General features: G+C 45.8%; 1 protein-coding gene across 2 annotated transcripts in view; it reads left to right on the top strand.

Moving 5' to 3' along the window:
• psda (pleckstrin and Sec7 domain containing a) overlaps positions 1 to 22932 on the top strand; it is a 103996-nt gene that overhangs the window by 11891 nt on the left and 69173 nt on the right. For both annotated transcript variants that reach the window (XM_080448626.1, XM_080448625.1), the window contains exons 2-7: positions 38 to 2773; positions 3327 to 3441; positions 10431 to 10759; positions 12336 to 12700; positions 14430 to 14673; positions 14812 to 15101. In XM_080448626.1, coding sequence (XP_080304752.1) covers positions 212 to 2773; positions 3327 to 3441; positions 10431 to 10759; positions 12336 to 12700; positions 14430 to 14673; positions 14812 to 15101 — 3905 coding nt within the window. In that variant the 5' untranslated portion in view covers positions 38 to 211. The remainder of the gene's footprint in view (positions 1 to 37; positions 2774 to 3326; positions 3442 to 10430; positions 10760 to 12335; positions 12701 to 14429; positions 14674 to 14811; positions 15102 to 22932) is intronic.

The following is a 22932-nucleotide window of genomic DNA, read 5'->3' as shown; positions in this document are numbered from 1 at the left end:
AATATAATCTCTCTTCTGTCTCTCTGTCATTCTTCAGGTTGAAGAGATGATTCAGAACCTCTCTGATCCCTGCCAAACACTCTGGCACATCATCAGATAACCAGAGGACCATGGACACTTTGCACTAATAGCAAAGGTCAAAAGCTGCAAACACGGGAAGGATTACAGACATTTGGCCAGTCCTCCTATGTGAGGAACCTCCATTGCCACCATGTCTCAGACAGGTAAAGTCCTTCACCTCTACGTTGAGGTGCGGGCCGTCACTGAAGACGAGGAGGGGAAGGAGGAGGTGGGAGGAGACATAAGAAGAACTTCCTCTCAGCTGATGCTCCATGGCCCAGACCTCCAACGTTCGACTCCGTCGCAGAGGAACGGCAGCTCCAGCCGAAGCTGGACGCCCAGCCCGTGCTCGGCCTTCTCCCCAGACATGCAGCACCGATACGGGGCCGCCAGCCAGAGTTTACCGTCCTCCAAATGCTCTTCCTCCCGGCCTCACTCGGTTAGCTTCCAGCTCAACAGCCCTGATGCTACGGGATCTACCACCCCGTACCATCAGAGGCAGGACCTGCCCTATGATGGCGGCGAACCGTTACTGCAGGTGCTCACACCTGGGACAGGTACCCCTGTGCTAAGCCCCAGCAGCCCCAGAAGTCATCATGGTTTGCAGTTACACGCCCGTTCCTCAAACATGGAGTCTTGCCACGGAAGAGTGCCCATGTCTCCGCTCTCTTCCTCCGGGAGACTGAGTGTCCCTTCCACACCCACCAGCACTCGGAGATCCTACAAGGGTCCTGGACAAAGCAGTGAGGAAGGGAAGAGGTCTGTGGTGACGTTTAGTTATGTTGAAAAGAACAATGTTCAGAATCAGAACATAGACAACCCTGTGTGCCAAAGCGAGCCGGAGAACCCTTTCAACAACATGGAGGAACAGCCACTTCCTGGCCATTTCAGAAAGAGACACAGCGATCCAACTTGGCACGACAGTTGGCAGTCCAACGGCATATTCGACCCCAGTCACGTTTACGCCTCCTGGGGCCTGTCTCCCCGGGGATCCCCTTACCTCCGAAGGGCTACTCTGGACTCTGTGGCCAGAGAAGCCACCCAAAGGGCCTTGGAAGAATTTGGATCACCAGAACTGAAGCGGAGGTTGGCAGGTTACTCTAGCCCGGGGGATTGTAGTCCGAGCCTGGCTCGGAAGTACGACCAAGCACCCCGTTGTCATTCTTGTTCTGGTTCGCCAGTTCTGCCCCGTAGCGCCCGCACCCTGCCACACAAGTCTGAACTCCTGGACCTAGCCAGAGGGGGCGAAGGTTGGGCTCGGAGTGGTTCCTTTAATGGATTACCCAGAAGCCCTGCCTCTGACCAGCTCTCCACCCATGCTAGGTACACCTATCACACTCCTCCCCCTACGTCTACTGTCCACCCATATAGGCTTGGGTTTGGGGAGGAGAGCCCCAGGTTGTCCTCGAAATTCCATCCACCTTTGCCTGCTGGGAGACCCACTGACATCCAACATGAGATCCCAGTTGGCATGATCCCCAGGCACAAACACACCTCTAGCAACCAACCAAGAAGTGGAAACCTTGCTAATGAGAATGTGCAACAAGGTGTTAGTAGCGATAACGGTAACGGTAGCAATAGACAGCACGCTAGCAATGGTGTGCAACAAAGTGTTAGTGCCAGCACTAGCCCACGTTCTAGCCCACGTTCTAGCCCACGTTTATCCAGCAAAATGTACGACAAATCCCCAGGCTCTACCAACGGAGCAGCTGATGCTGTAAGCCCTCCTCTCGTTAGAAAAAATGCCTCTCCGGCTACAAGGCCGGACGTGGCTCGCAAGCTAGCTTTGGAAGCTTCAACAATATCCAGTGTCTTTGCGGATCTGCGCACCCCCTCTCCAACCCCCCCCACCTCAGGGGGTGGTTTCTCAAGAGAGTTCCAGCCGTATGCCACCCTCCGTGGTGGGCACAGCTCCCCGGAACGGCCCGCTTTCAATGAGGACGACCAAGACTGTCATCTTAAATCAGATCCTCACCCTCACCCTCACCACCACCCCCGACCAGGACACACCTCACCTCTCTTAGCCGCAAAAGGCCTCTCCTCCCCAGCCTCCCCTGTGGCCTGTCCGTCTAGACTCCATCGTGTCTCTGCCACCCATTCCCCGGTTCTCGACCCACGGCAGCAACACCCCCACCACCATCGGCGCCATCTTCACCACCAGGACTCGTTGTCGGGCGATGAATCCCTGGTCCGCCTTCACCGCTACCAGCCTCCACAGTACACCGGCGAGAGGGGAGGAGAGAGGCAACACTACGAAGCCTCCGTGTCCTTAGACATCTCTCCCAGAAACAGCCCTGAGACGCCCAGGAGGACATACCCCGGCACCAATGAGGACGTGCTGCCGGTAAGCTGTACACTGAGACAGATGCATTGGACAGAGGGCCAGGATTACAGACAACAAGAGAGAGACGGACCGCAAACGGGAAGAAGCAGCAGCGAATGTGCCGACAGACTTTGCGCCCCGACCAAAGAGGAGTACCAGAAGAACTATCGTGAAGGAGGGGAGATGGCGGCCCTCCTCGGAGGCTCGGTGGGGAGCAGAGAGCAGAGAGGGGAGGTGCAGGACCACAGCGGCGCCGTGGGGACGAGCTCCCAGAGTTCCAGCGGTGTGACGGGGAGTCTGTCCAGCTCGCGGCAGGACAGGGACGACTCTCTATCCCCGGAGACGTCCAGTCAGTCCAGCCATACTGGAGACACTGGGTCGGGAATACAGGTAGGTGTGTGTGTGTGTGTGTGTGTGTGTGTGTGTGTGTGTGTGTGTGTGTGTGTGTGTGTGTGTGTGTGTGTGTGTGTGTGTGTGTGTGTGTGTGTGTGTGTGCGTGTGTGTGTGTGTGTGTGTGTGTGTGTGTGTGTGTGTGTGTGTGTGTGTGTGTGTGTGTGTGTGGGTGCGTGTTTGTGTGTGTGTGTGTGTGTGTGTGCGCGTGTGCGCGTGTAGTATTTCCAATATTCAACACTTTTACTTCTACATCTCAGAGAAAGGGTTATTTGAAAACTTGAGTTACTTTGTAGGTTTTGATTACAAAACATATACATTAGCCACTTTCAGCCCTATATATTTCGGCTATTTGAAATCCACCGATCCACCAGCTCACAATGCGTCGCTAAGCATTGCATTGTGAGCTTGTAGATCGGCTATTTTCTAAAGATTTTCATTCATTTGGCATATTGAGTACTTTTACTTCGTACCTTATGTATATTTTGAAACCGATACTTCTTCCATCACTGCCTGTATGCGTACTGTATGTGTGTCTCGTTGTGTGTTGCAGTCAGACAGTGGCTCCGTTCATCAGGACAGCTCTTCAGTCAGGTCACAGAAGATCGCCAGAGCCAAGTGGGAGTTCCTGTTCGGTCCCACAGAGGATAATGACACCTGCAATAAAGGTGGATGCTTCTTCCTAATGTCACAGGGTCACACCACCAGCACACACACACACACACACACCAACATCTTCCTAATGTCACACGGTCACACACCAGCACACACCAACATCTTCACCTTGCTTCTTTCTAATGTCACAGGGGGCCGTGTGGCCGTGCGAACACTACCGGGCAGAACTGGCAACCCGGGGTGCTTGGTCATACTTCTGAGCCAGGCTCGGACTACAAGCCCCAAAAAACAAGCCAAAAAAATTAAATAACAAAATGTACAAACATCTTTACAGAAAAACAAGCCCAGAGTCGCTTACAATAATCGGACAACACGGGAACACTGTTCATGGGGTTAACTTTGACCTTTCGAAGTGACACCACTCACCATAACGCTCAACCAACACACGAAGAGGCGGGGCTGACTGACCGCTCGTTCTGACTCATTTACAATGATAATCTCTTACAAACAAAACTTCCGGTCCTCTTTAATCTAATCGTACCTCACAGCGCGTGCCGTGAGTCATTTCCACCCTGCAAATCCTAATCTGATGATCACACCGATAAGAAGCTGCATCAACCACTGATTCCGATGAGACACCAGCTGATTTCACTAATTAGTTTCACCCTAAGTCTTTACACACCGGGGGCGTGACGAATAAACAAATGGGGAATTGTGGAATACAGAGTACTCTGCAAACAAATATTTAGCAATTTTGCATCAAAACTATTCATATAGTTGATGCCTCATTCCTACAGGGTTTTTTTCTGAAAAATCTGCCTAGTTCCGAATAACAATGAGGTTGCTTCATCGCTGTGTAATATTTGTGTTCCGCGTGAATGTACTCATGACATAAACAACACTTAAAAAACTAAATATATATTATAGGATGAATTAATCGCACGAAAAACAAAAAAAAACAATCACACTCCCGGTGCAAGGACCATAATATGTTGGTTGACATTACAGCGGGTGTGGTGTTTGGTTGAAATTAAAGCCTGCAAACATCCTCCCAATCCAATGGCTTGACAGCACTGTTCTAAAAAGAGGTTTATGTGTTCATATTCATGCAGAGAAGGTTTGCTGGTACAGATTAAGACAACAGAGTCATGGCAATAAGGGTTACAGCCCAATGGCAGGAAGTGTTTTTTTTTCTGTTTGCACATGTAACCTACCAGATTTGGGATTAGCCCAAACCTCCTCCTTTTCTAAATCAAAACATGTCTCTTATTCATATTCTTATTCTTGTGCCTTTCCTTTCAATTCCACCTCTTATTAACTGTATTTACACCAGGTTAACCTATTAAAACCGGGAACCCATCTGTGTAACCACTTTAAACATTATTTTATCCTTTGGCTATTCAAAAATAGAAGATATACAAGCTCATGAGCTTGTAGATCTGTTATTTTTGAAAAATCGTGAAGATTTGTGCAAATCTTTGAATATATATTTTTTTCTTTTAAGCAAACTTTTTTAACTCAAATCTTTGCTTCTGGGGGTCCTTGGAACACAATATTTTGAGATGGGGGTCCGCGGCCAAATACATATAATTTTGTGGGTTATTTGAGTTACAAATGTTCGCTTTAAAAATATATATTCAAAGATTTGCTCTCTATGAGCTTGTTTATCTGCTATTTTTGAATAGCCCAAAGAAATCTAAACATGACACAGACGCGTTCCCGGTCTTAATGGATTAAAGGGACATTCTGTGGGGTTTCTTTTTTCTCTCTCTCTCTCATGTAGTATAGACTCATCTCACCCTGTGTGTCTGGGTAAACAAGATGCTTCCGTGTAGTCTCCACTAAGCCTATTAGTTATGGCTTAACACAGGACACTGGACAGGACTTATAGTCTACCATACTCACAATCTGAATAGTGGAGCCTGCTCTCTCTTTAGAGTAGTGAGGTGCTGTCACCGGTCATGTCACATGACCTACTGTCTCCACATGGGTCTTAACCTAGTCTCTCCATCCAGACTGTTGGCTCACACCAGTGTCAAATCGCTGCTGTCGGGCAGAAACCTTGTACTGTATGTCCCAAAACAGTTCCTTTTTATTGTTATTTCAAAAATAAAAAAGTAGTGAAAATAGCAGATCTACAAGCTTGTGGATCGGCTATTTTCACTACTTTAGTCTGACACTCTTGTATGAAGAAGTAGGGCATTAAGTGATGAGAAAAACACAAAAAGGTTTAAATAGGGAGATACAAGGTTTCTGCCCGACTGCAACAACAACAAAAATGCTTCCGCTATTCTAAGATTGTGGAATAGTAGCCTGGCCTGAGAGACCAGTCTTAACCCAACATTCTGCCAGCATTACATGAACCTGCTTGATCAGATTCCTGATTCTTCTATTGACTACTATTGTCTACAAGCTCACGACGTGTCACGTGAGCTTGTAGATCAGCTATCTTCACAGAGTGTTTGCCTATTTTTGGCACAATGTTTGCCTATTATGTCATGCCCAGAATCGTGATGCTGGGGTTAAGAAGACTATTGCATTGTTCTCTTGTGATCATTGTGATCTTGTAGGCAAAGGGACACCATTGAATATCCATTGAGCTTCAGGGTGTAAAGTCAACTAGTATTTAATACTTAACAAGGATGGGTAATCTTCTCAGGTTTGTCTTTTCCATGGCTGGAGAAATTGTACCATTACCAGCCAGGTTAGCCAACCACAACACACAATAAGTCAGAAATTTAATCATTTAAAAAAAAGTCTGACTATCTGCAGAGAACAATGTTATCAAAATAAATGAATGGATGTTTTTGTCTGGGTTTTGCAAATTGTCCCTTAATCTACATTGAGGCCCAACTTGATTTAGATCACTGTTTGTTAACGTTGGCCAAATTTTTACCCTCTTGGATCTCAGTTTATAAACACAGGATCTACACAGGATTTTACATTGTAGAGTGGGATCCAAGATATCAAATAAACAAATAAAAAAGTAAATGCACATCAAACTGGGAGTCTTCCCTGGAAATCATAGGTTGAGAATCACTCCAGAACTAAACTAAAAAAGCAGTGGTGTAAAGTAACTAAGTACATTTACTCAAGTACTGTACTCAACTAAGTACTAGAGTATTTCCAATTTTCAGTACTTTCACTTCTACTACTAGTATGCAGTACCCAAGAAGACCAACAGTCGGGAGGAGGCAGCATTGCGCTTAACGGTCGTCTAGTCTAGCCGGAAACACACGAAGAAGTCGCGCTGTTGCATCGCGGGAGATGCAGTCGTACCGTGAGCTCAGTAGTAGCTCGAGCGCTCGAGCTCGGCGGGCGCAGCTTCAGAAGGACAACAACAACAATACTATGTATTAACCTCAGATAAACTAGACAAAAAACCCACAACAAAACAGTGTGCCATGCTGTGTAATGGCCGTGGAGTGAAGTGTGTCAGTGTGCGGGACAGAGAAGCAGGACAAAAGGCTTGTTGTTGCTCCTCCAGACGGAGGAGCGGGTGGTCCAGCAGAGCGTAGCCGGGGCTAGAGGCAGGCTAGCGGGCAGAGAGGAGGAGGAGGAGGACACCCCGGTGGTCTGGAGGAAGAAGAGCCCCAGCCTGGTTGGAGACCCTGGTGGTCTGAGTCCCAGCCTGGTTGGAGAAGGAGGTGGTCTGACTGTGTGTGTGTGTGTGTCAAGAGAAAGAAAGAAGAGTCCCAGCCTGGTTGGAGGACAGAAGGAGGTGGTCTGACTCTGACTGAGTGTGTGTCTGTGTAAAGAAGAGTCCCAGCCTGGTTGGAGGAGAGGGAGGTGGTCTGACTGTGTTTGTGTCTGGAGAAAGAAGAGTCCCACTCCCAGCCTGGTTGCAGAGTGGAGACCCCGGTGGTCTGGCTGTGTTTGTATCTGGAGAAAGAAGAGTCCCAGCCTGGTTGGAGGACAGAGGGAGGTGTTCTGGCTGTGTGTGTCTCTGGAGAAAGAAGAGTCCCAGTCTGGTTGAAGGACAGAGGGAGGTGGATGGATGACTGTAGCCTCTCTGTGTCCGTTAAGGATAAATGAAGGTAGGAACTAGGAATAAGCCCCATGGCAACGGCTGCTTGTGTCACACACAGTCAGTGATGGATGATGCTAAGTTTGTGTGTGTGTGTGTGTGTGTGTGTGTGTCCTCCATCTGTCTGTGTACTGCTTTTGTTTCTGTTTCTGTTCTGTCTGCTACTCTCTCTCCCTCTCTCTCTCCCCCTTTCTCTCTCTCTCTCTCTCTGTTTCTCTCTCTCTGTTTCTGTTTCTCTGGCTGTCTTTCTTTCTCTCTCCCTCTCTCTCTCCTTCTTTCTCTCTCTCCTTCTTTCTTTCTTTCTCTCTCTCTTTTGATATTTTGCCAATAACAATGTGATACACATCTGACTTAAGTATCCGGGGTACTGGGAAAAAGGGGAAAGCTATATCATGAAAGATGCAACGCAATATCAATCAATATAACAATCAATGCCATCAGGACGACTGAATACTCCATTGGGTTCACAAACCTTTTAATGTCAAGGAACCCTAAATTGGTATGTATTTGACCCACATCTCAATAGAGACAATTTGTGTTGTTAAAAATGTGCAAGAATATTCAAAATTATACCAAAATATTCACGATTTTTACCTTTCGTCCATACATGGGCATAGACACAGGCTGACACGTCATGTGAAGTCCGGTGACGTAGTGCTCTGATCTTATAAAGTACTTATTCTGGGTCTGGCAGAACCAGGTCTCCTGGTCTTGTTTCTATTATACAAGCAATGTGTAAAACATGGTTAAATGTGGTTAAACTGATTTGCTCCCTGGTCCCCACTTTGAGAACCATTTGCAAAACTCTGGCTCAGAGTGGCTCATACTTAGTATGACATCATGTGACATCTATGTAGAGTTCAAACAAGAGTTTACGTCAGAAAAATACCTGCTGTGTGAAAACCATAAGTACAGACAGGCCATTTGTAATTTTAGGGTGAATAATAACACGAGAATTCCAAAGGTTACTGGCAGATAAAGGGCTGGAAAGAAGTCAGAGGTTATGCAATTTAAATAACGACAACCGAGCTGGGGATGAGTTGCACGTTCTGTTTGAGTGCAAGAATATTAGCATTATGAATTTTAGACAAAAATACCTGCCAAAGTATTATATAACTCAACCGTCTATGTTGAAATGAATTCTATTACTGCAATCTGATAAAAGTCTCCAAGGGTGGTTAATACCCTCACAAAAACATGTAGTAATCCTGGTTGCTATACCGCCTCCCCCATGACAGCCAGGGCGCTTGATGGAGGGGAAGGGAACTGGTTGGAATAACGTGTTCCTTCCACGCGCTACGTCCTACCGGGGAAACTCCCCCCTGTCAGGTGACACGAAGGTCAGTTGGCTTTCATGCATTGAAGGAGCCATGAGCTCGGCCCTGGCCTCCCTAGGCTGGTGTGGGGAGTGTTGCGCCCAGGATCACTTAGAAAATTGGCACCGGGTGAAAAAGGGTTACAAAATCGTGGGATAAAAAATTTAAAAGTTATTTGTAAATTGGGTGCTTTTCTGAAAAAAAATTCTTCCTCTGTTCAAATAATGCATGCCATACATGCCTTTTGCAAGGTCTGTATGAACATTGTTATGTATTGTATACTGTCTATTTATGAAACTGTACTCCATACCATGTGAACATAGTCTTGAGTTACACAAATGATGATGAGAGATAATTTGTCCCCTCAAGTATATCACTTTGGAACAAACACTTCGGCTCTGTGTGTAATTGTTGTCTCTGCTCATCCGTAACAGCCTAGTTGCTGACATGTTAGCCTACATGTGCAAGTAAGTAGAGACACATTTGCAGCAGATAAAAATAGCAGCAGATATAGAATCACAGGCACACATGTATTACTGAGTCGTTTGTGTTTCCGTTGGGTGTATGGTGCAATAAATGCAACGGAAATTATAATATATATATATAAAAAATATTATATATAAAGAATCTGTCTATCCTAAATTGGTCCTAATCACCAAGCAGTTGGTCTGATTAGAGCCCAAGCCATATATTATATTGTTGCATTCGGGCAGAAACCTCATATCTCCATATTTTAACTTCTTTTCATAAATTAATGCCCTACTTCGTCATACAATAGCAAGAGTGTCGCGATGCAACACATTTCCAGCTTGCTTCTAGATCGGCTATTTGTGATTTAAAATAAATAATGAAATATAGTTCTGCTTATGTGTGTATTTTATTTTATTTTACTTTGTTCGTTGTATAATTCTAGTTAAATGTTCTTTTCATACTTTGAAGTTTAATCCATGAAAACCGGGAAAGCATCTGTCATTTCAGACTTGAGCTAAAAAGCATTATTTTATGCTTTGGCTATTCAAAAATAGCAGAGTGCCGCGCTATGAGCTTGTATATCTGCTATTTTTGATTAGCCAAAGAAATCTAAAATGACACAGCTTTCCCGGTCTTAATGGATTGATATACACCGGAATACTCGGGACCGATGCAAGGTGGAAAATGCACGCCATATCTGGTTATGCAATATTTGCCGTATTTGTTGTCAGAGAACTCCTTGTATCTGTTGTTAGAGTATATAGTGCGATACCCATTATTTTGTTTGCTTACAAGTTCAGTGTTCTAACTTTAATCCAATTGTTTTTCAAATTGATTCCAAGATTTTTCTTTTTTTTCTTTTTCAAACGTTCTACCCTGGATTTGAACCCGTGTCTCCTGTGCAAATTGCAGAAATTTTTTTATCGCTGGGCTAATAGAGCCTGCCTGCTTGCTCTGGGGATAAATAGAATTTTGACCTTCAGGTTAAAATGTGTGTTAAACCAGAAACAGGATCGTGTCAAAGGTTGTTTCCAACCTAGACACAGGATCTACTGTAAATGTCTCAATAGAAGAGCAGGGAGACCAAATACAACCACCACAATTGTATAATTTATATTGTATTAACATCTACCAAAACAAAATAAGAGATTTTATTCACACAAAAAAATGACATGATGGAGCTTTAAGTCTATAAATTGCTATAACAATTTGTCTTCTCTTTTTTCAGACGCCCCGTCTGCAACCCCCCCGCTCAGCAAGACCCCCAGCCCCACCCCTCCCACCTCCCTGCGCCTCAAACCCAGCGGTCCGGCCAGGGGGGCGAGCAGGGGTGGCGGTCACGGGAAGGATGTCGTCGAGGGAGGTCAAAGGCTATCGTACCACCAGGTGCGGCAGATCGAGGTGGAGCTGCTGAGCCCCGCCCCCTCGCCGCTGGCGTCGCCAGGCCGCCACGCCCACCGGACCACGACGGGCATCATTCTGCGGAGCATCAAGTACTCCGAGACGGACCTGGACGCTGTGCCGCTACGCTGCTACAGAGAGACGGATCTGGACGAGGTGACTCTTGATTTTAGCACGTTTCTTTAACACCGGGAAAGCATCTGTGGCCTTTCGTCGCTGTCGGGCAGAAACCTCTTATCTCCATATTCTAACTTTTTTTTTTTTTCCCGTAAATTAACGCGCTACTTGATCATACTTTAGCGTCACACAAAAGGATCAAAAGTAGCAGATCCACAAGCTCCAACACACGGCACGAAGCGACGTGTTTTGAGCGTGTAGATTTGCTACTTTTGCTGTCTTTGAATTTGAATCCTGAAAAGTAACAGTTTTGGACATAATGAGGTTTCTACCCGACAGAGTCGATTTGTAGAATCGGCCTCAGGTCTTAATGGGTTAAGAATCTTCTTTTTTTATGATTGAACTATTATTTATTTTTACAACGTTACAGTACAGCAACGACATCCTTTAGTTAAAACAAAAGGTTTTTTTGTTTAAAAGGTTACAGCACTATATTCTGATAGAACTCATAGGAACTGTAGAGTGTTTGTTCAGTGACCGTGGTCTCTCTGCCTCTCCAGCTCTTTGAAACAAGAAATACATTTCCTGGTGGGTTGCAAATTTCATCCGATCAGGAGAGAGTATCCATTTATCAGCGTATTTTTTTATAGTGTTCTATTTCCAATTTTGTCTGCTTATTGTTTTGTGCCACTTGTTAATCCTGTATCATGGAGTTCATTGGATGAAATCGGTATCCTGACCTGAAAATAGATTTTCTGTCGTTTTCTAAAGAGCTGAAGGACAGACAGGGAGGAGTGAACACACAGACGGGGGAGTGAACACAAACTATATTAGCGATGACTACTATCAGAATATAGAGCTATTTAACACAAAATAATAATCACTTACCCTACCTTTAATACAGCACCAGGGAGCAGTTACTGTAGGTGTTAAGTGTCTCCCTCGTCACCATAATTTCCTTTTTATTGGTTTGTTTTATGCCAGAGTCCATGTCACTCGCTGCTTTAACAACCGCCTCTATATCATGCTGGAATTATGTCATGGCACATTACCATGAATGATAATTCAGAGACGCAGAGCACAATGGGAAGTTCATGTCAGATTTTCACAATAGAGCGATGGGATTTTGGGTAAAAAATTAGTTTCCCTAAAGGCAGGGTAAGTGATTTTTCTTTGTTAAAATAAGTGTTAAATAGCTCTATATTCTGATAGTACTCATTGCTATAGAGTGTTTGTTCAGTAACAGGCGTCTCCCCGTCTCTCCAGCTTCTTTAGTAAACAGAAAATGCGTTTTCAGGTTGGGATACCGATCTGATCCAATCAGGAGAGAGAGAACTCACGCAGGATACAGGATAAACGAAAGTGAAATTGTGATGACACAAAGAAATTAGCTGACGCAATTAGAACTGGACCACTATAACATTGAAGCTGATAAATGGGTACTCGCTCCTGATTGGCTGAAGATTGGAAACCCACCTGACAATGTATTGTCTGTTTATTAAAGAGCTGGAGAGACAGGGAGACTCCTGTTACTGAACAAACACTTCTGTGTCTCTGGTGTAAAATTCATGAATGCCAATACAGAGGAACTTGAACTTGCTATCTCTCCACCCAGGTAATCCGGGCGGAGGCCGAGGCGGAGGACCTCGCGGCCACCGCCTCGCGGGTGGAGGTGGAGGAGATGGAGGAGGTGGAGGAGGTGGACTCAGCCTTCGGGAGCAACCGCAGTGTTCAGGGAGGAACCGCGGGGGGTTCGAGCCCCGGCCCTAAGGGTCATCATGCTCCTCCTCCTCCGGAGGAGGAGGACGGAGGGAGGCAGGGGAGGAGGGTGGAGAGAGAGGAGGAGGATGTGGAGGAGGAGGAGGAGGAGGAGGAGGAGGAGAGTGTGGCGAGCTGGGCCAGCGTCCGGATGCAAGGCTACATGAAGAGACAGTGGGCCACCAGGGAGGAGGACGAGGCCTACAGTCTGCTGCTGAAAGGGTGAGACACACACACACACACACACACACACACACACACACACACACACACACACGCGACTAGGGTTGCACATATTGACGCTTTTCTTTAACGATTATTCTATCGCCACATCTTTCTATTATAGTCTTTTGTTTAAAGGTTAAAGCTCTGTATTCTGATAGTAATCGTTGCTATAGAATGTTTGTTCAGTAACAGGAGACTCCATGTCTCTCCAGCTCTTAAATAAACGAAAAATACATTTTCAGGTGGGCTGCAAAATGTCAGCCAATCAGGAGAGAGTGCCCATTTATCAGCTTACATTTTTATAGTGCCCCAGTTCCAATTGTGTCTGCTCATTTCTTTGTGTCATCACTTCCAATTCCACTTGTTTAGTCTCTATCCTGATTGGATAAAATTGGTATCCCGACCTGAATCTTCTCTTCTGGGGATCCCTGGCACAAAACATTTTCAGATGGGGGGGGTCCGTGGCCAAATACATATACATTTGGGGGTCCGTGATGAAAACATTTGAGAGCCGACTGCTCTACATCTTAAAGCCAGACCAATACGTATATTGCTCTGCTTGCTTAGGGCATTGGTTCTCAAAGTGGGGTCCGGGGACCCCCAGGTTTTTTTGGGGTAGGGTTCGAGGGGGTCCCCAGCAAAATGTGTCTGTTCAAAAATAGCAGATGTACAAGCTCACGGCGCATCACTTCTTGTACATCTGCTATTTTTGAATATTATTTAAATAAATATTGTAAGTATTGGACATTTTTGCATACATTTGAAATTGTTTCACACAAATCTTCTCTTCTGGGGGGTCGCTGGCAGAAAGCATTTTCAGATGGGGGTCCGTGGCCAAATACATATCAATTTGGGGGTCCTTGACATGAAAAAGTTTGAGAAGCACTGGCTAACTGGATATAACTTGAATTTTGACCTTCAGGCAGTACCACTTGTCCACCAGCAGGTGTCCCACCCGACCACATGATAGACATTTCCCAATCATAACCGTAGCCCCAGGTTTCAATAAGGTGGGGTACCTGTTTTCCTTCATAGCTTCATTTGATTGGCTCGGCTGCATCTTTGAAACCGGAAACACTTGATTTGTGTTTCCCGTTCAAATCCACTGCCAACATTCATATGTAAACATTCACAAGATAACAGAAGTGTACTTATTATTTTGTTTTGTGTCTTTTTCAACAGCCACCAGTGTTAGGTTGGTTCATCCATCCCTATTATCCATAATAATAACGATAATAATAATAATAGCAATAATAATAACTATAATAATAATAATGATAATGATAATGATAATAACAATAACAATAACAATAACAATAATAACTAATAATAATAATAATAATAATAACAATAATAATAATAACACGTTATTATTCATTATCCACACCCATTGGTCTCTGTACACCACGCACTACAACCTGCTGACCGCAATAGTCTAGTATTATTCCAAAAGGAACAACCTTATTCCAGACACGCTGGTCCTGTACGCACTACACAGTACATCTAGGCAATAAGGCAGAGCAGGGCTTGCACACGTGGTCTCTCAAAACACACACACACACACACACACACACACACACACACACACACACACACACACACACACACACACACACACACACACACACACACACACACACACACACACACACAGATTTGTGTACCGTTTCGCCTCTTTGCTACTACTACTACTACTAATACGACTAACTCTTCCCTCCCCTGCCAGTCCATTGGAGCAGGTAGACGTGGAGTCCCACACGGCTCTGAAGTCTCCCATCTCGGTGTCCAGCCCCCGGGGGACGGGGGACAACAGCCACCTGGACTCCTTCAGCAGACACTTTGAGAACATCGTGGAGTCCCACAGGGCCAAGGGCACGTCCTACAGCAGCCTGGACAGCGTCGACATCCTGACCACTGGTGGCCATTCCGTCTTCACCTTTGACCTGCCCACCTTGACCCCTGAGATCCAGGTGAGAGACGGGGAAAGGTTAATTGAACATATTGCAACGTAACAGTATAATTCTGGTGTCCAGAATTAAAATGATGATTTGTCTCCGTCTGTCTCTCTCTCTGTCTCCCCACCTGGCGTCTGTCTCTCCGTGTCTCAGAGTCAGATCAGTGAGAGTGCCAGGCAGATCATGGAGCTGAGCTTCGCGCCGCTGGCCAAGGCCGAGTCGCCCTCCTCCGTCTTTGAGACGACGCGCTCGGAGACGGCCCTGACCACCGCCGCCTCCTCCTTCACCTCTGGGGCGGGCCTGAGGGGCGAGGCCAAGGACGACCTGGCGTCCTCCTCCTCCCGAGGCAGGACGCGTTCGGAGAGGGACTCCTGGCGGCGGGCCAAAGCCAAAGACGGTGTCCGCAAAGCTATCTCTGTCCCCGCACTGTCCTGCAGCACCGGGTACGTGACATTCTAGTACGCTTGTAACTGGCTGGGTTTTTTAACCCATTCAATCCGGGGACGCGTCTGTGTCATTTTAGATTTCTTTGGCTATTCAAAAAAGATGTAGATCTGCTATTTTTGAAAAATCTAAATTTTTAGTTAATTTAGTGCCGTTCTCAAACGTTTTCATGTCGGTAAGCCTTGCCGAGCCATGTGGCCCATAGGGCAGGAGCCTATCTCCTGTTTCTGTGGCGTGAGGAAGCATGATGTACAAGTACACCCCCTGGACATGACGCTGGTATGTCTGTGTCGCAGCAGGGATTTACCCCCAATCCAAACCTTGATGCTGAGTGCCATGCAGGGAGGAATTGGGTCCCGTTTTTATAGTCTTTGGTATAACCTGGCCGGGGATTGAACCCGAACCTCCCAGTCTCAGGGCGGACAGACACTCTAACCACAAGGCCACTGAGCTGGTGTTTTCGTGTCAAGGACCCCCAAATGGATATGTATTTGGCCGCGGACTGCAGGTTGTAAGCCTGTAGATCGGCTATCTTGGAATAGCTGAAGTATAAAACAGGATTAAAGTGGTTAAGCTGATTTTGATTAACAAATTGTGCTGCAGAACCCCCTGGATCCCACTCAAGGACCGAAGGGGGTCCCCGTACCCTACTTTGAGAACCACTGGTATTAGTAGGTTTGTGACTGGGTGGGTGGTTTTAGTAGGTTTGTGACTAGGTGGGTGGTTTTAGTAGGTGTGTGACTGGGTGGGTGGTTTTAGTAGGTTTGTGACTGGGTGGGTGGTTTTAGTAGGTGTGTGTCTGGGTGGGTGGTTTTAGTAGGTTTGTGACTGGGTGGGTGGTTTTAGTAGGTTTGTGACTGGGTGGGTGGTTTTAGTAGGTGTGTGACTAGGTGGGTGGTTTTAGTAGGTGTGTGACTGGGTGGGTGGTTTTAGTAGGTGTGTGACTGGGTGGGTGGTTTTAGTAGGTGTGTGTCTGGGTGGGTGGTTTTAGTAGGTTTGTGACTGGGTGGGTGGTTTTAGTAGGTTTGTGACTGGGTGGGTGGTTTTAGTAGGTTTGTGACTGGGTGGATTGTTGATGAAGTAGATTTTCTTTTTTAAATAAACGATGACTTACAGAGAATCTATTTCAGCGCTCATTAAATAGGCCATTGAATGGCCTCTTTGTCATGTCTGGGCTGCAGTACAGAGAGGCATACATGATAGACGGCTGTTGAGGGCAGTAAGTAATGCTAGCATTGACTGTAAAGGTAAACTCTCCATAACTTCATTACCTAAGTGAATCCATAACTTAACCACTTAAAACCTAGCATCCATATTCCGGGTGGGAACTTTAGCCACAGATAGCCGATCTAAAAGCTCACAACGCACCGCAACGCAACGCGTTGTGAGTTTGTAGATCGGCTATTTTTTGGAAAAGAGATTTGGTGTAGACAGAAAAATGCGGTCCAAGTGCAGGGCCAACTCATGTCCACTTAACTAAGTCTAGACTAGAGGGTCTAAGTGGTCTCCATCCTGTAGTAGCATTGCTGTACCACTAGGTGATGCCAGAACTACACTTACATCGTTGGTAACGGTCCAGGCAGTACATACTTTGTTCTTTGTGAGTAGTGCTGCTGCTGCCAAACTTCTTTTGTGTTTATGTGCGTGTATGAGACGTAGGTAGAAAATAGTGTGTGTGTGTGTGTTTGTGTGTTACTATACTTGTGAGGACCAAATGTCCCCACAAGTATAGTAGAATTTAAGAAATATACATTGCGAGGATCATTTTGCTGATCCTCACAAGAAAAAATACAAGTGAGATACGTATACAATTAGAAAAAGAAATCAGGTTGGATTCAACATTTAGAGGTCAGGTTTAGGCGTTGGGGTGGTTAGAGTTTCCCCACTTTTATACTTAGCTGTGTTCCGAACACACCAAATCTGCAATTTGTCACCTATTGTTCGCCTATTTTCACAATACTGTCCTAAAATTTGGAGGTCCCCACAAGTATAGTAATACAAACGTGTGTGTGTGTGTGTGTGTGTGTGTGTGTGTGTGTGTGTGTGTGTGTGTGTGTGTGTGAGAGAGCTTTTGATAGAGAGTAGAATAGAGTGGAAGCACGAAGAAATGTGTATGTGTGTCCATGTCTGTCTGCACAGCCACAAATATGTGTATTTTATTTACCAGCATCACTTGACAGCTAGAGGTATTTGCAGGTGGTGGAAGAAGTGCTCAGATTTTGGACTTAAGTAAAAGTAACAATACCGCAGTAGTGTACAAATACTTTGTGGCAAGTAAAAGTCTTGCGGTCAAAATCTTACCCCCTATTTTGTATTTAGGCACATTCTTTCAATACATTAATAATAATCTAAATGTGTATCTAGTGACTAAAGCTGTCACGTAAATCTAGTGGAGTAAAAACATTGGCCTCTGAGATGTAGAGCAGGGGTCCTCAATGTTTTTCAGCCAAGGACCCCTCAGCTGAGAGACAGATGAAGCAGGGACCCCCACTACATAATGTATACAATTGTGTTACAGATTAAACATTTTCATAGTTTCCATAGATAGCTTCACAAACATTTGTTACAGGCCCCCCTGTAGTAACTCTGAGGGCCCCCTAAGGGTCCGGACCCCCTGTTGAAGACCTCTGATGTAGAGGATTCAAACTATAAAGTAGCAAAAAATGGAAACACAATAAACTTGCAGTAAATGCACTTAGTTTAATGACTTTCCACCACTGGGTCTTTTGTGTGTAGCTGTTACAGTAGCATTAGCGTAGCATCAACACCTCAGACAGCATCGCAGCACATGATTTCTAATTACACAGCAGTTATACAAGCTCTGTCTAAACGCATGACCTCACTGCCTGACCTGGAACAGTCACATGGTCATAATTATGATGACATCTGTAGTCAAGATGGCTGACTTTTACCATCATTCTGGACCTATTCTCCTGTATTTAGACCGACAGACAGACAGACAGACGGACAGACAGATGGGAAAGATGAGAGGCAGACGGGTGTTGGAGAGACAGACAGTAGGAAAGCTGGAAAGGAGACAGGGTAGGAGAGAGTGAAAAACCAAGAGGGAGACAGTGTAGGAGAGGCAGACAGTAGCGAAGCTGAGAGGGAGACAGTGTAGGAGAGGCAGACAGTAGCGAAGCTGAGAGGGAGACAGTGTAGGAGAGACAGACCGTAGCAAAGCTGAGAGGGAGACAGTGTAGGAGAGACAGACAGTAGCGAAGCTGAGAGGGAGACCGTGTAGAAGAGAGACAGACATTAGGAAAGTTGATAGGTAGACAGTGCATGAGGTACAGACAGTAGGACAGCTGAGAGGAGACAGTGTAGGAGAGACAGACAGTAGGAAAGTTGATAGGTAGACAGTGCATGAGGTACAGACAGTAGGACAGCTGAGAGGAGACAGTGTAGGAGAGACAGACAGTAGGAAAGCTGAGAGGGAGACAGTGTGGGAGAGACAGACGGTAGGAAAGCTCAGAGAAGACAGTGTAGGAGAGACAGACAGTAGGAAAGCTAAGGTACCACCGGTCAGGTTCTAATCAGTTGTAGTCAAGAGCACAGCTGGGATTTTAAGATTCATCTGGTGGCGTTTTTTGACCTCATGGAAACACACACTCTCTCTGTGTGTCTCTATCTCTCTTTCTCTCTCTCTCCCTCTCCCTCCCCCCCCTCTCTCTCTCCCTCCCTCCCCCCCCCCTCTCTCTCTCTCCCTCCCCCCCCCCTCTCTCTCTCTCCCTCCCCCCCCCCTCTCTCTCTCTCCCTCCCCCCCTCTCTCTCTCTCTCCCTCCCCCCCTCTCTCTCTCTCTCCCTCCCCCCCCTCTCTCTCTCTCTCTCTCCCTCTCCCTCCCCCCTCTCTCTCTCTCCCCCCTCTCTCTCTCTCTCTCCCTCCCCCCTCTCTCTCTCTCTCTCTCCCCTCTCTCTCTCTCTCTCTCTCTCTCTCTCTCTCTCTCTCTCTTTCTCTCTTTCTTTCCTCCCTCTCTCTCTCTCTCTCTCTCTCTCTCCCTCTCTCTCTCTCTCTCTCTCTCTGGGTGAGCCTCACGCCACCTGCCCTCTCTGCTCTTACTTCCTGTTCCTGTCAAACAGCCAATTGCAGGCAGCTCAGTTTGGATTGCATCCATTCATGCTGCGGTAACCTTGGCGACGGTAGATACACTTCCTGGAGTGTGAGATTAAAATAGAAAATGGAGTAGTGTGTTGAAGAGGTCTGGTCCAGGTCAGCACATATGCTTCTGACAGCTCTCACTGAAGAGTTTGATCCGTAGGGACTAAGGGTACAACAGTTAATTGAACTATTTCACTATTACGTTTATTTTTTACATTTACTATCATTTATTTATATATTTTTTTAATTCTTTTGTCATTAACAACAATTAACGTTTACAGGTCAAACAAATTTTGTTTGACCTGTAAACAGGAAATGTCCTGTTTTGGGTATTTCCTGCTGAGAGCAGTTTTTCTGGTCGGGGCTAAACACCTCACCTGATCACCACGCTCAGGTGCATTTCAGTGATGTCATCAGATCAAAGTCACTGATGGCAGAAGACTGGTGTAGTTAGGAATTATGCCAAGGCACACCAGTCTTCTGATGCTATATACCCTAGAGTGCATCGCCATCTTCTGGCTAAAATAATGATTCAAGGAGTGGACACCTCCCCCCATAGCACCTGGGCAGAAAAACTACAGCTTAGTTCATGACTTCATGAACCAATTTTTATATTCTTAATTTGAATACATATTACTGTTCTTAGGCCGACTTCCTGTTTACAGGCTCTTTTTAAAGATCTTGAAAATCTTATTATATTTTATTATTAATTCTAATTCTATTCAAATTGAAAATAAAATAGATAAAAATAATTTGAAATGATAATAATACATTGTATTGGAAACATAAAAAATTTACATCGTTGTGACCCCGTAAAAATGGCTCCCGAGCCATTGTTTGTGAAGCCCTGTGCTTAACGAGCACACAGTGTATTCTGGTGGTATTGTTGCTGTTGTGTTGGAGCTGGATGACAGCAGAGGAAGGCATGCGGGAAGTTGCTGCTGACGTTTGTTATCATTCATTTCATGCATAGTTTACTTTTCAGGAAGCTGGCAAAGAAAACCCTTTGTGAATGAAGGGTGTGTGTGTGCGTGTGTACGTGTCCTGTATTACTATACTTGTGAGGACCAAACGTCCCCCACACAAGTATAGTAGCATGTAGTTTAGAAAAACAGATTTTTAGATAATGTTTTACAGTTAGGAAAAGATTCAGGTTGGTGTTAGTGTTAGGATTAGACATTTAGAAGTTAGGTTTAGGGATTAGAGATTGTCATCATGTCGATCATGCCTAATTTTCACATAGTCGCGTGCCAGTGTCGTGCACCGAAAAATGGCAGATCTACAAGCTCACAACGCGTCGCGCTGTGAGCTTGTAGATCTGCTATTTTCCGGCATTAGCTTACGGTAAGAAAGGGCAAACAATTGCGAAAATGGAATTCATAAAATTGGCGTCCTAAAATGTTACTGTCCTCACAAGTATAGTATTAAAAACCTGTGTGTGTTTGTCTGTCTGTTGGGGTTGTTCTGATTAACAATGACATTGTATATCGCACGCCCTCTGATTGCCACACTTCTTCCCATGTAATGGCGCTTCTCTAAATTGTTATTTGATTGTTTAAATGGTTAGAAATCCAATGTAATTGGTAGAAAACTAGAAAACTAAATAAGATAGATCTTCTCCCTTCCAGTGACAGGCAAACCCGACTAATTTATTTTGCAAAGTGCTCCCATAGAATCTACGATGATGGTGTTTGTTGTTGTTTTAAGTGATGATTGCAAAACTGAGAGGGATTGAGAGGGATCATAATTTGATTCACTCCGCATGCAGTTTTAATAGAAGCAACTTTTCACAAGGCAGGCTGTGTTTCATCAGGGTTTAACTCATCTCACACTGACTGTGTGTGTGTGTGTGTGTGCGTGCGTGCGTGCGTGCGTGCGTGCGTGCGTGCGTGCGTGCGTGCGTGCGTGCGTGCGTGCGTCGTGCGTGCGTGCGTGCGTGCGTGCGTGTTTACATCTTTGACCGCTAATGCACCAGATGTTGTTGTGGTTGATGAAGAGTCCAGAGAAGTGTATTAGAGATAGCCTGGCTTTTATGACCAAGGTCATTAAATACCAACCGCTTCTATAAACCATCTCAGACCTGGGCTATCAGGTGCAGACTATTTGTTTTTATATTTGGTTGGTAGCCTGGTACATACCCACAGAGTGGTTGTTAGAGGGTTTCAACAACTTGGGATGCCCAAAAAGGAGGCAAAAAGGCTGGCAAAGTACTGTCCCCGTCTCTGCCATAATTGGCAGCTGCTACATATGGCAGAGACACTGCTACGTATACCCATAGAGTACTGAGTGATACGCTTATTGTACCATGAAGAGACATATGCCATGATTTTGTGAATGTAACCTTGACTGTACTATTTGTGTCCTTGTATGCTCTCCTTTATTTGGACATGAATACATGTTAAAATGTGTGTTTTGAGGGGGTGTGGTTGTGATTTCCGCAGTATATCTACAATGCTCGTGGAAAGAAGCTGTTTTTCAGTAGTCTCTTGGCTAGCATGGTTCTCTCAGCCTGCCTGATGGTTTGTTGGATGGTGACAACAGGGGGCGTCCAGGGCGTGAGGGGGTCCTCAAAGATGTTAGAAGCCTCTTCGCGGAGAGCGGCTCGATTTGAGTGTCCCTCACTGCTGGTGGTGGAGACGATGCACTGAGCCCTTTTAACCACCCCGCTGCAGGTCTTTTCTCTCTGTTGCAGGACTACCAGACTGTATAGGCATGAAAGGTTTGAGAACCACTGCCTTAGGCGGTGTTGCTAGGGAGATTCATTGAGCTATATGGGCAGATTACTGGGTAGGCAGGGTCTGGCGCTCAAACAGTATAAAAAAGGCTCCCGGGTTGCCAGATCATGTGCACATATCCCCCCACGGGTATGGACTAGTACGATACAACTTATACAATTCGGGTGGTTATATTTTGTCTCTCTGCTCTTCTATTGAGACATTTAGATCGTGTCAAAGGTCATGTCTCACCTAGACAGGATCTAGGTGAGACATGAAGGATCTGACACAAATTCGTAATTCATCCCCCTGAGCACGCAGGCAGGCTCTATCTTCTACTACTCAAACAGAGAGCCGTCCCTTTTGGAACCTCAACCTCTTAGGAACAACTCACGGCCAAAGCACTGCTCCACTTCTCTCCCAACTTGCTACAAAAATCGCTCATAGCAAAAGTATATAAACAACTTCTATTTTATTTTCACCTTCACATGTGTCTCCTTTTATAATAATCATAAAGTGCTCTATATTTCAGCTCGCAATTTACTTCCGCCTGGTCTGTTTTAAACAGCCAATCATCTGCGACACAGTGAGCAGTGAGCACCCTTTGACGGGAGGGAGAGAGAGAGAGGGTGAGAGAGAGAGCGAGGGAGGGAGTGACGGGGAGAGAGAGAGAGAGAGCGAGAGAGCGAGAGCGTGGGAGGGAGGGGGAGAGAGAGACAGCGAGAGAGAGAGAGAGAGAGAGAGAGAGAGAGAGAAGGACAGGGGAAAGAGTGAGAGAGGGGGAAAGAGAGAGAGAGGGGGAGGGAGGGGAGGGAGGGAGGGAGCGGGAGAGAGAGAGAGAGAGAGAGAGAGAGAGAGAGGGGGAGAGAGAGAGAGAGAGAGAGAGAGAGAGGGGGAGAGAGAGAGAGAGGACAGAACAGCCTCGGGCTGTTGCCTTGCACAACCTCTCCGTGCTCTGTGTGTGTGTGTGTGTGTGTGTGTGTGTGTGTGTGTGTGTGTGTGTGTGTGTGTGTGTGT

This window comes from Gymnoscopelus braueri (assembly GCF_963280865.1).
Source record: "Gymnoscopelus braueri genome assembly, chromosome: 14".
NCBI lineage: Eukaryota > Metazoa > Chordata > Actinopteri > Myctophiformes > Myctophidae > Gymnoscopelus > Gymnoscopelus braueri.
This window is presented reverse-complemented; position numbering and strand designations above follow the sequence as displayed.